This window comes from Amblyraja radiata, chromosome 2, assembly GCF_010909765.2.
Source record: "Amblyraja radiata isolate CabotCenter1 chromosome 2, sAmbRad1.1.pri, whole genome shotgun sequence".
Taxonomy (NCBI): Eukaryota; Metazoa; Chordata; class Chondrichthyes; order Rajiformes; family Rajidae; genus Amblyraja; species Amblyraja radiata.
In genome coordinates this window covers 144,044,982-144,058,797 of record NC_045957.1, presented here as the reverse complement: position 1 = coordinate 144,058,797, position 13,816 = coordinate 144,044,982, and the positions used below count along the sequence as shown (strand labels likewise).

Sequence of the window (13,816 nt, the reverse complement as noted above, 5' to 3'; positions counted from 1 at the left end):
ACAGGTGAGGTGCCGGAAGACTGGAGGGTGGGAAATGGTGTGCCTCTATTTAAGAAGGGCTGCAGGGAAAAGCCAGGGAACTGCAGGCCAGCCAGTCTAGCATCTGTGGTTGCCAAGTTACTAGAGAATATTCTGAGGGATAAGATAGACAATAGACAATAGGTGCAGGAGTAGGAGAGACTACGGAATGAGACCGATAAAATAGGTGAGCAAACTAGATCTTTATTTCATGATTTTAGGAATAGATAGAGTAAATGCAGTTTTTTACCCAGAGTAGGATAATCAAGACGCAGGCGGCATGGTGGCGTAGCGGTAGAGCTACTTCCTTACACAGCCAGAGACCCGGGTTTGATCCTACTATGGGAGCTGTCTGAATGGAGTATGTACGCTCTCCTCATGACCTGCATGGGTTTTCTCCGAGATCTTCGGTTTCCTCCCACACTCCAAAGACATACAGGTTTGTGGGTTAATTGGTTAGGTATAAATGGAAATTGTCCCTTGTGTGTAAGGTAGTGTTAATGTGCAGGGATTGTCCGCTTGTCGGCGCGGACTAGGTGAGCCGAAGGGCCTGTTTCCGTGTCTAAACTAAAAGGATTGTAGGCATATGTGGAATGAGCTGCCAGTGGAGGTAGTTGAGTCAAATACTATCACAACCTTTAAAACATATTTGGACAGGTACATGGATAGGATAGGTTTAGAGGGATCTAAGGCAAACATAGGCAGGTGTAGTGGGACTATTGTAGATGGGGCATGTTGGTCGGTGTTAGCAAGTTGGTCTGAGGGGCCTGTTTCCACGCTTTATGACTCTAATAAAATCAGTTGACTAACATGGAGAGTTGTGCGGCCAGAATAATTTCTAGTGCTACAAAGTCCTGTTGGACACTTAAGGGGTCACATTTCTATCTGCTGATGGAAGGATATAGAAAATAGGTGCAGGAGTACGCCATTTGCCCAATGGGCAAATGGCGTACTCCTGCACATATTTTTATGGCTGATCATCCAATATCAGAACCCCTTTCCTGCTTTTTCCCCATATCCCTTGATTCCATTAGCCCTAAGAGCTATATCCAACTATCTCTTGAAAACATCCAGTGAATTGGCCTCCACTGCCTTCTGTGGCAGAGAATTCCACAGATTCACAATTCTGGCTGAAAAATGTTTCCTCATCTCAGTCCTAAATGGCCTACCCCTTATACTTAAACTGTGACCCCTGATTCTGGACTCCCCCAACATGTGAAACATTTTTCCTGGATCTCGCCTGTCCAATCCGTAATGAATTTTATATGTTTCTGTAAGATCGCCTCTCATCCTTCTCAAATCCAGTGAATATTAGCCCAGTTGATCCATTCTTTCATCATGTGTCGATCCCGCCATCCCGGGAATTAACCTGGTGAATCTACGCTGCGCTCCCTCAATAGCATGAATGTCCTTCTTAACAAGGAGTTGAGTATAGGAGCAAAGAGGTCCTTCTGCAGTCGTACAGGGCCCTAGTGAGACCACACCTGGAGTATTGTGTGCAGTTTTGGTCTCCAAATTTGATGAAGGACATTCTTGCTATTGAGGGAGTGCAGCGTAGTCCACCTCTCCTTGTAGTCCTGAAATAGGAGATGCTCTGTGGCCCTGAATTGGCAAAGGATAAAGATCTTGAAGGATTGCAAGACCAGCAGATGTTTAACATTTCACATATGAATGCAGTGCTTTAAAATGTTGTCTATTGATGTGTTCAATTGCACAATAGCAATGTACTCAAAAGGGTTAATTTGAACTTGCCTGGCATCTATTTTCCTGTTTTGTATAGAATTTGTATGTCATCATGTACAAATGTTTTTTCTTACTGTTTTGAATAGGCTGCTCCTTAACCCAAGTTTTCATGGTACTTTGATTCTTTTATTCCTGTTTTCCTTTAGACAATATATGGAGTAATTATGGAACCGAAGGAGAAATGTTGGAAATACAAGGACTGCCATCTATTCCTGCTTCGGATACTGAAACGACTGTGGGACTGCCATATGTGTTCAGTGACATTGCGACCTACTTCACCATGCTGGTTGGCATCTATTTCCCCTCCGTTACAGGTAATGTTTATGGCTGTGAAGCTACTGTGGGGCATACAATTAACCTGCAGTCCAATGTTTTAAGGTGTAAGCCGAAAGGTATACCACATGGAAGCAGGAACTTGGGGCCAATGTGTCCATGTCCACCAAGTTGGCAATCTGGGCTAGTCCCATTTGCCTGCATTTTATCGATATCCTTCTAAACCCTCCTATCCATATGTCTTTCCAAATGTCTTTTTCAGATTGTAATTCTATAGCTTCCTCTGTAGCTTGTTCCAGACACTGACAACAATCGGAGTGAAAACATTGCCACTGAGATCCCTCTTAAATCTCTTCCCTCTAACCTTAAACTGACCTTAAAGCATACTGACTTACTGCATAACTGCCTGGGTTGGGAACTGTTCAGCAGCTGACAGAGCAGCTCTCCAGAGTGTGATAAAAACTGCCCAGGTATCATTGGACTCCCCCTGCCCCCTCTGGAGGACATTTACCACTCCAGGTGCCGCAGCAGGACCTGTAATATCATGAAAGACATTACACATCCTTGTCACCACCTTTTCACACTGCTGCCCTCAGGAAAAAGGTACAGGTCGCTAAAGTCACGCACTGCCAGACTCAAGAACAGCTTTTACCCATCAGCAATCTTGGAACTGAACTCTGTCTCGGGAGCGGGTTATGGGGAAGGAGGGGGGGTGGGAGAGAGTGTTAATATATGTAAATGTGAATCCATGGGTGGGTTTGGGGAGGGAGGGAGTGTAAAAAGTATGAGTATGTGAATGTTTGAAGTTCTTTTAAATGGAGAGACACAGTAATCTCGTTGTATGTGACACATGTAATGACAATAAAGCATTCTGATTCTGAAACCAATGACCTCTAGTTTAGAATTCTCTACTCTGGAAAAAAAAGTTTAACGTATTCATGCCCCTCATGATTTTGCATACTTCAATAGGGTTAGTTTAGTTTGGTTTAATTGATTGTCACGTGCCGAGGTAAAGCAAAAAGCATTTTTGTTGTGTGGTATCCAGTCAACGAAAAGATTGGACATGATTACAATTAAGCTGTTCACAGTTTGCAGATACAAGAGAGGTTATATTATTTAGTGCATTATTAGGGTCTTGCCATTAACTCTCTCCTTACATTCAACCTCCCAAAATGCATCACCTCACACTTGCTTGGGTTAAATTCCATCTACCATTTCTCCACTTATTTCTGCAGCTGACCAACATCCCACTGTCTCTTCTGACAGCATTCCTCAATGTCTGCAACCCCTCCAATTTTGGGGTTGTCAGCAAACCTACTCACTAACCCATTTATATTTATGTCTATGTCATTTACATGTATCACAAACAGCAGAGGAGCCAGCACAGATCCATGTGGAACTCCACTGGTCACAGGCCTCCAACCAGAATATTTACCTTCCACGACAACCCTCTGTCCTCTATGAATAAGCCAGTTGTGAATCCATACGACCATGTCATCGTAAATTCCGTACATCTTAATCTTCTGAATCCCTACCATGAGGGACTTTATCAAAAGCCTTACAAAAATCCATCTTTCCAAAATCCATCACCCTACTTTCAACAATTTCCTTCATCACCTCCTCAAAAAACTCATTGTTAGTGAGACACGACCTTCCGTGTACAGAGCCGTGCTGGCTATTCCCAATTAGCCCATTCTCTTCCAAATAAGAGTAAATCCTATCTCAAAGGATTCTCTCCAATAGCTTTCTTACCACTGACGTGAGGCTCGCTACCATAAATTTCCCTAGGTTCTGTAAATGTCGTAGCCTGAGCAACATCTACATACAACGCAACCTGCAAGGTTAAGTAACATCCCGGTGAATCTCTTCCAAACCCTTTCTAACTTAATGATATCCGTCCTATCGCTGTGCGATCAGAAATGCACACAGTATTTCAAGTTCAGTCTCACCAATGCTCTGTGTAGCTATGTCATGAAGTCATAACTTTTGTACACAATACCCTTCCCAATTAAGGCAAGTATGCAAAATGCATCCTTCACCACACTCTCCACCTGAACTGCCACTTTCAGGGAACCATGCACCTGCAGTCCAAGATCTGTCTATTCTGCAACATTCTCCAGTGCTCTACCATTTACTGTGCAAGTCCTGCCCTGATTTGACACAACACCGCACACTTGTCAGAGTTAAATTCCATTTACCATTCCTTCGCCCACTTCCCAACTGATCTAGATCCTGTTATAAATTTAGATATCCTTCCTCAATGTCCACTGATTCACCAATTTTAGTGTCATCTGCAAATGTACGAGCGGTGTTATCCAAATGGTTAATGTTGAAAACAAACAGCAATACAACCAGCACCAACCTCTTGTGGCAGGCACACTGCAGGTCACTGCCCTGCAATCAGCAAAAGGACTCTCCACAACCACCCTCTGCCAGTATTAAATCCAATTGGGTACCTCACCCTGGTGATTTCCTTATTTAACTCTGCTTTATGCCCTCTTTCCCTAACTCACTGGTTGAATAATATAAAGAGTTGGATGTGCATAATTTTAATTGATAGAGCACTTGATTCTGGACTAAGATTCTTTATTTTTCCTCAACAGGCATCATGGCAGGTTCAAACAGATCTGGAGACTTAAAAGATGCCCAGAAATCCATCCCCATTGGAACATTATTAGCAATTATTACAACTTCTTTCATTTGTATCCTTCCTCTGGGAAATGATCATCCAAAGTTCAAATATGTAATGTTGTAGAAATTGTACAAATGTCGTGGTAGCTGTCGTAAGCTGACAGAAACTTAATCTGCCAATGAAGCCCCATGTTAAGAACCTGACCATTTAATTAATGTCAATGAAGAAAGGGAACTCTGCATATATCTCCACATGGGCCTGGAATAGAGTCAGTCTTACAGTATGGAAACAGGCCCTTCAACCCAACTTGCCCACACTGACCAACATATCCCATCTACACTAGTCCCACCTGCCTGCATTTGGCCCATATCCCAGTAAACCTGTCCTATCCATTTACCTGTCTAAATTTATTTGGACATTTACATTTAATACATTAAAAAAAAAAATAGTTTCAGCTAGAATTTCACTGACATGCTAGATTTTGCCCGTTAATTGTGCCTGCCCACACATACCTGTGCCAGGTGTGGAGAGCCAGATAAGCTGACAGCCCATCCCTGGGAATTAGGTGGCAAGGTGCAGCAGTGCCTCAGCTCTCTGGTCTCATCCCATCAACCACTGAGGATTGTTCCCATAACAATCCCCAATACTCCACAATTTGTAAGTCATGAATGTTTCCATCATCAAGAAGAAAATAATTAGGACCTGATATTTTTCAACATTTACAAACTTGAAAACTAAAATCAAAAATTTACTTGGAAATTTAGATTTTACGTTTAATTGATAAAACTGGTGGCAGCAATAAATGACAACCATACAAAAACATGCATTTTGCTTCAAGTCAGCTGCATATGGCTATCAGCAGGCATGACAGAGTACCAACTAAGCCTATTGTGAGCTGCACTGGTCAATATGGTGACAGTGGTGAATAGCTTGACGATAATAACATTTAATAAGGTAACAAGACTTGTGTCTTGTTTAAAGTCAAATGACTGACTTATTTTAGCCAATTTCCATTTTGTCATGATTCATAGCGATAGAAACTTAACAAAGATTGCACTTTTAAAAACATTTTCTTGAACACTAATGGGGGGGCAAAACAGCCCTTGAACCAAAAAAAAAAAATCCAAGGTCTGAGATTACAATTATGAAAGTAGTTTTGGGCTCTACAGGGATTTTGGTTGTTCAAAGAAAGTAAGAAATTAGAAACACTACTAACTTAAGTAACATGACAATAATTTCCTTAACGATTAACCAAATACTTGTCGTGCATTATCCTGTTTGGTGCTTGCATTGAAGGTGTCCTCTTGAGGGACAAGTAAGTGATTTGCACACATTTATGGTGATCTGTCGTAAGATTTTTAGGAAAAACTGAGTGCCCAATTTTGTTGGATTATTAAGTGGATTTGCGTATTAAAAATAATTGGTCGGTGGGGGCGCTGCGAGACGGCTGACCTACCAGCAGTGTGTTCGTTATTTCTACTATTTTTTTTGGTGTGTCTAGTGTTAGTTTGGGTGTCTCTCTGTATGTCTTATGTGGGGGGTGGTGGGGAGGGGTAAGGGGGAAACCACTTTTGGCCGCATCCTCCAAGGAGAGGCGACTTTTTCCATGTCGCCTCCATCGCGGCCTAACACCATGGAGGTTGGACAGGCTAGATGCAGGAAGATTGCTCCCGATGTTGGGGAAGTCCAGGACAAGGGGTCACAGCTTAAGGATAAGGGGGAAATCCTTTAAAACCGAGATGAGAAGAACTTTTTTCACACAGAGAGTGGTGAATCTCTGGAACTCCCTGCCACAGAGGGTAGTCGAGGCCAGTTCATTGGCTATATTTAAGAGGGAGTTAGATGTGGCCCTTGTGGCTAAGGGGATCAGAGGGTATGGAGAGAAGGCAGGTACGGGATACTGAGTTGGATGATCAGCCATGATCATATTGAATGGCGGTGCAGGCTCGAAGGGCCGAATGGCCTACTCCTGCACCTAATTTCTATGTTTCTATGTTTCTATGATTGGAGCGGCCTTTCCCGGAATCAGGCCCGGAGCATCGGCAACAGGCGCAGCGTGGACTTTCCATCACGGAGCGGGCGAACCCTTGCCAGGGGTTGCAAGAGAGGAGTGCTCCGATCCCTAGCCTGGTGACTTTGGCACCATGAGGACTGTGGTCCGCGGAGCTTCTAGCCGCGGGCGTGGAATGCACTTATCATCCGGAGCCTGGGATCCTTTGCCGGGGATTGCCGGAGAAGAGCTTTGGCTGCCGGCCCGCGGCCTATAACATCCTGAAGCTGCGGTCTGCGGAGCTTCTAGCAGCGGGTGGGGCGTGGACTTATCGTCCGGAGTCTGGAATCCCTCGCCAGGGATCGCTGGAGAAGAGCTCCGACCACCGGCCTGCATCCTATAACATCCTGATGCTGGGACTCCGGTAGGAAAGTGCCGATTCGGGACCTCCAAGCCTGTACGGTGTGTATTCCACCGCCTGTACGGGCCGTCTGTAGCGGTGACTACGGTGGATCTATGGCCCCGACCACTGGCTGAACTTTGATGTCTTCCACCATGGTGAATAATGCTGTGGTGGATGTTTGTGTTAACTTTTCATTGCGTATTGTGTGTTTTTTAAGCGTATCGCTTAAGTGTATCGTGAACCAGCCTCAAAATCAGGTGTGTTCCTAGCAAGGAATTACCCATTGCTCCACGTAGAGAGACTGCCCTGGAGAGTTGTTATCAGAACGATAGGGGTGAGTGGGCCAGCAACTCAGCATTGAAATTGTTTAAAAACTTTTTTTAAAGCTATTTATAATTATTTGAATGCCTCTTTGCTTTCTTATACCTATGAATTCCTGAGTATTCATGGCTCCATGTCATTTGACACTGAGTGTGAAATGTAATGGAATTTCCCCCCAAAATTAAGTTTTAAATAAATGCCAAATACAGTGTTAATGAATTAGCAAAGAGATTAATTAGTTTGTTATTAATTGAGACAATGTTACAAATGAGACAATGGATGTCATTTTTAGATTATGACTAGACTAAGTGGGACCCGTTGGGTCCCATGATCACACGTGAGGGCTGGTCCCCCAACGCAATATTCCACCTGTCCACCAACTCTAATATTGGAGGCCAGTGGGGGGGGGGGGTTCTGGAGCACTAGTATGGGTGTTGTGGGCTGAAGGGACTGGTTTCCAAAGGGCTAGTATGGACATTGTGGGCCGATTGGATTCTTGGGCTGGCAGCTCAGCCACTCAGGGCTGGTGGGCTTGCAGCTCAGTATCTCAGGCCTGGTGGGCTGGCAGATCAGTCACTCAGGGCTGGTGGGCTGGCAGTTCACTCACGGCTATTCCTTGAAATTCCATTTCAAGCAGAGTGCAGGCCACCAAACGCGATTTCATATCATTTTGGGCAGAGTGCACGCCACCAAACTCGATTTCATAGCATTTTGGGCAGAGTGCAGGCCACCAAACTCGATTTCATAGCATTTTGGGCAGAGCACAGACCACCAAACTCAATTTCATAGCATTTCGGGCAGAGTGCAGGCCACAAAACTCAATGTCATAGCATTTCAGGCAGAGTGCAGGCCACCAAATTCAATTTCACAGCATTTCAAGCAGAGTGCAGGCCACCAAATTCAATTTCACAGCATTTCAAGCAGAGTGCAGGCCACCAAATTGCCAAACAACTCATTGCATTGTCAATAAGGGCTAACAAATCATTTTTTTGCAAGTACATTGCAGACTCACAGTTCAGTTGATTCACAGCTTAGAATCACAGTTGACTCTCCCTCGTGATCTTCCAGGCATGCAGGGTTTTTTAGTTCTTCTCCCCCCTCTCCCCCCCCCCCCCCCCCCCCCCCCCCTGGAAGGAGTGTTACCTTCATTGTGGTGATTGATAGGCGAGAGGACCAATCAGCTGATCTCAAGACTTTTTAAACACTCATAACCTTTTTATTTTTCATCGATCAGAAAAATCCTCTGGGTTGCCTCAGCGGAGGCGGATTGTGAATAAGATGGCCAAAAATCATAGCGATAAATGGTTGCTTTTTTTTCTAAAATCAATATACAGTGCAGACAGGAAGTGGTCAAGATGAGAGTTTTCGTTATATAGATAGATGTGCTGATGAACAAACATAATATGAAATCTTCAAATTAGGTTCAGAACCATCACAGGCATCAAGTGTTCAACACAAAGTTGGGGGAAATGCATTTCACAGATGATGTCCTGCTTTTTTTTTTAAAGCTGTTTGTTCAACATTGAATATACACCAAAGTCAAAATGATGGAAGGATTGATTGATGGTATTACCTCGATTGCTATTTTTGCCAATCCTATGCTAAAGGAAAATGGGTCAAAATATCATGTGCTGATCAGCTTTACTGCTCTTGTGTTATACCCTGAAGCCCCAGACAAATAGCTAACCACTTTTCTAAATATAGAACTGCATTTGTTATGCATTTGTTTTGTTTTTTTACTGTGTTGTCAACAAGGGCCCTAATGGTCTGTAGGCACACACTGTCTGGAGCCTGTCTGAACATTGGGATTTCAGCCGGTTCTCAAGGTTTAAATCGGTGATACTAATGGCAGGGTGAATGATCAGGTGATGTTTTGCTGCTTGCTTGTAAATTTAGTTGCTCATCAAATATCAAAGAAAATGGATCAAACGTATGCAAACCATCTTTGCAACTCTGTTCTGGGATCTACCCACTGTGGGTTGGGAAAAAGCTGTCGCTGAGATCCTAGTCAGTTTGGAATGATGTGAATGGTGAATTATTTTTTTAAGCCCTGAAGTTGCATTTGTTCCGTCTGCCCAAACTTCCCATTACTATTTTCCCAGAAATTATGAGTGGAAATCTGAAGGGAAGTCCCCACACTGAATTGGTCAATGAAGCCGCATAAGAAAGTCCTTGGTGGACTTCCGGTGGCGCTATAGAGTAGGAGAGACTCGCGCCAACTAGCTCCGTGAAAAAAAACGAAAAAACAGGGGGAAAAGACAGATCCTACCTGCAGAAAACGGCACCGATTGTTTTGCAATAGGCCCGTGACGTTATCAGGCGCGCGACACCGGCAGTATGTCGACTCAGCATACTCCCCCCCCCCACAGGACAAAAACCGGCAAGACTAAAGAGGTAGGCCCAACTGAAGCCTCGGCCTCAGGTTTAACAGCATCCCGAGAAGACATCTCAAAGAAGAAGAAAAAGACTGAGATGGAAGAATTAAAAACGTTTCTTACGGAGGAACTTAAAAATCTTAGAACTTTAAGGAAGAGCTGACATCTTTTAAAAAAGAAATTAAAGAACAAATTAAAGAAGATGTTACAGAGATTGTACACAAAGTCCTTGAAGACTGGAAATTAGATATGGAAAGAAATCTGATTCAAAATGTTGAAGAAGTAAATGAAAAACTGAATATGATGGAATCCAGATTTGATTTTAAACTTGAACCTATCTTCCAGACATTAAACCAACACCACAAGATTGTAAAAGAACTTGAGGAACTTGCTGAGACAAGCACCGCAACTACAAAACAACTCATCACTGAGAACCAACGCCTATCAAAGTTATTGCATCAAATAACCGAAAAATGTACAGACTTGGAGGGACGTCAGAACTTAAGAATCGTGGGCATCCAGGAAGGCAGAGAGGGGACTCGTGACCCCCGTGAATTTGCTGCAGAAGTACTGAAAACAATTTTGAACCTGGACCAGGCGCCATTACTTGCCCGAGCTCACAGAGTGCCGAGACGTCCCCCAAAGGTGGGCGACCCTCCAAGAATAATGATAGTAAAGGTCCAATATGACCATGTATTGGATGACATGATGAGGAAAATTGTCAAAAGCAGAAATCTTGTATATGAAGGAGACAAGATTAGCGTATTTAGAGATTATCCTGTGGAAGTTGCTAAGAAAAGAGCATTGTTCACAGAAACAAGAAGAATACTGAAGAACATAAAGAATTTGAGATATGGACTGTTATACCCCGCAACACTAAGAGTTAGTTACGAAAAGAAGGAACACTTCTTCATCAAGCACACAGAAGCATTTGAATTTGCCAAGAACATCGAGGACAAGATCGAAGATTGAAAAATATTCAACACTCAACACTTACCTGGATACTGCTATCTCGCAGAGAAGATATGGAACTCTAAACTTTAAACTATTATATTTAAGAGTTGCCTAAAATTCGCAATAAGATTTGGGTAAATATCCTGCAACGGATATATAATACTTACATTTTAGTACTAACTTCTAACAACTATTAATAATCATGAATACTAACTAACACTAATTATTGATAATTAGATTATTTAGATTATTTAAGAATTAACTAAAAGTATGAAACATAAGTAAAGTGTGATTCAGATATTTTACAATGAAAAATGTATGGTGGCTCTCTCTCTGATGTTTTTGATTTTGATTATTCTTTTATAAATGTTTATATTATACAAAACTAACATTTCAATTTGAGACTACTAATTATATCATTAATGGAATATAATCATTATTTCTTTCCCCCCCACAAATTGTTTGCATCGAATTGGAAACTTTCCTTTCAAGGAAAGTACGGAGCTAGTATTTTTATTAACCAAAAGCTACGGAAGTCCACATTAGGGTGGCTATCACTAACTGCACTAATTGTAGTTGTAGTTGCTTTTTCTTTTTACTTTCCACACTTTACTAATCCAATTTGCTATCACTTTTTTTATTTTATATCATATTATATTTTGTATTTGGAATGGAATTGCATATTTTACTTAAGGAGATATGTTCGGATGGAAAACAGACGTGACCTAAAATTCATCTACCTGATGTTCGAGTATAAGGTAGGGTTGAGTGTGCTGAATCATCTGCTCTACCACTTAATCACAAGATGCAAGACATGAATATAAAAATTGGGGGTGAGGGAATTAAATTCTGTAGTTGGAATGTTAAGGGAATTAATGAACCTATCAAGAGAGGCAAAGTGTTAGCTCATTTAAAATAATTGAAAACAGATATAATATTTCTCCAGGAGACACATCTTAAAAAGGAAGCACAACACAGATTGAAAGCAAAATGGATTGCTAATGCGTACCACTCTTTATTCTCACATAAATCTAGAGGTGTTGCAATATTAATTCGTAAAGGTATACCCTTTAAACATATATCAACGATAGAAGACACTGAAGGCAGATATATTGTAATAATAGGGGAGTTATACTTAAAAAAGGTGACTCTCCTCAATGTGTATGGACCAAATTTTGATAGCCCTCTGTTTTTTAAGAGAATTCTTAACAATATCCCAGAATGTACACAACAAAACTTAATAATCAGTGGAGATTTAAATTGTACATTGGATGCTTGTTTGGATAGATCATCAACTCAAAGAAAACTAAAATCTCGATCAAGTGAATTTTTAAACTCATACATTAATACTACTAATATTAAGGACGTTTGGAGAATTGAAAATCCATCGGGCCGAGAATATTCATTTTACTCACCAGTACATAAAACTTACTCAAGGATAGACTATTTTTTAGTAGATTCAAAACTTATCCCATTTACCTATAATTCGCAATATCATAACATCATAATCTCAGACCACGCTCCACTAACATTTATGATCAAATTAAACGGAATGGTAGAGACACAGTCACAATGGAGATTTAATCCCCAAATCTTAAAAGATAAGTTATGTAATGAATACCTAATAAAACAGATTTAAATGTTTTTTGAGGCTAACGATAGCCCTGAAATCTCTGCTTCCCTTCTTTGGGAAACATTTAAAGCATTTGCACGAGGAGCATTAATTTCTTCCCAATCATTTTTTAATAAAGAGAATAGGGCCAAACAACAGAAACTGGAAATGGAAATAAAGCAATTAGACACAGAAAATGCAGCAGCACCATCCACGATAAAACACAATAAAATTGCAGTACTGAAATATAAATTAAAAAAGATATATTCAGACCAAGTTATAAAACTTTATCAACATACAAAACAATTACATTTTGAATTTGGTGATAAACCACAAAAACTACTAGCGCGTCAACTTCGTAAATTGGATGGGGAAAAAACAATATACAAAATTAGAACAGACAAGGGAGAAACATTAACACTGCCTAAAGATATTAATGATAGATTTCTACAATACTACCAAAAATTGTATTCATCTAAAATAACAGAACAATCAACGGGAATGGAAACATTTTTACAGAATTGTAAAATTGCGAGTCTAGATCAGAAAGAGAGAGAATTACTAGGGGCTGAAATTACGATAAAAGACATCGAAGAGTCAATCAAATCTTTAAAAAACGGAAAGGCTGCAGGCCCCGATGGTCTAAATTCTGAATTTTATTAAAAAAATTATGATTTGCTTTCCCCACGCCTACAGACAATGTACAAATACGCCTACACTCAACAGAAACTCCCAGAAACTCTAAATGAATCTACAATCATACTCATACCAAAAACGGACAAGGATCTTGAAGACCCAGGTTCATACAGAGCTATAGCCCTCTTAAATACTGATCAGAAAATATTAACTAACATTTTATCTAATAGATTGAGCTTAGTGATCAGTAAATTAATACATCCCGACCAAACAGGGTTTATCCCAAAACGTTATTCATTTTATAATCTGAGAAGATTATTTAATATTATATACTCCAATAGAATTCCTAATGCAGATCTAGCAATTATTTCGTTAGATGCTGAAAAAGCATTTGACCAGGTAGAATGGCCATATTTATTTTCGGTGATGGAAAAATTTCAACTAGGAGAGAAGTACTGTACATAGGTTAAATTGTTATATTCTAATCCAACAGCCAGAATATTAACAAACAAAATGTTATCAACTAAATTTAATCTCTCTAGAGGCTGTAGACAAGGATGTTCACTATCCCCACTATTATTTGCTCTTGCAATTGAACCCCTAGCAGAAAGCGTTAGAAACCATCCAGGAATATATGGATACAATACTAGAGACACAAGGAATAAAATTTCCTTATATGCAGATGATGTACTAATATATATTACAAAGTTAGAAACTAGTATTCCAAACTTATTAAATCTAATAACTCAATTTGGTCAGTTTTCGGGATTATAGAATTAATTGGAATAAAAGTGAAATCATGCCAATAACAAAATTCAATTTACATACAATACAACAATCCCCTTTTAAAATAGTTAAA

The 13,816-nt window shown here is 40.7% G+C and overlaps 1 protein-coding gene across 4 annotated transcripts in view; it reads left to right on the top strand.

Annotated features, from left to right (window-relative positions):
- The window catches only part of slc12a7 (solute carrier family 12 member 7), a 254,830-nt gene that overhangs the window by 191,948 nt on the left and 49,066 nt on the right, over positions 1-13,816 (top strand). For all 4 annotated transcript variants that reach the window (XM_033016701.1, XM_033016690.1, XM_033016696.1 and 1 more), the window contains exons 9-11: positions 1,908-2,075; positions 4,638-4,736; positions 5,924-5,981. In XM_033016701.1, coding sequence (XP_032872592.1) covers positions 1,908-2,075; positions 4,638-4,736; positions 5,924-5,981 — 325 coding nt within the window. The remainder of the gene's footprint in view (positions 1-1,907; positions 2,076-4,637; positions 4,737-5,923; positions 5,982-13,816) is intronic.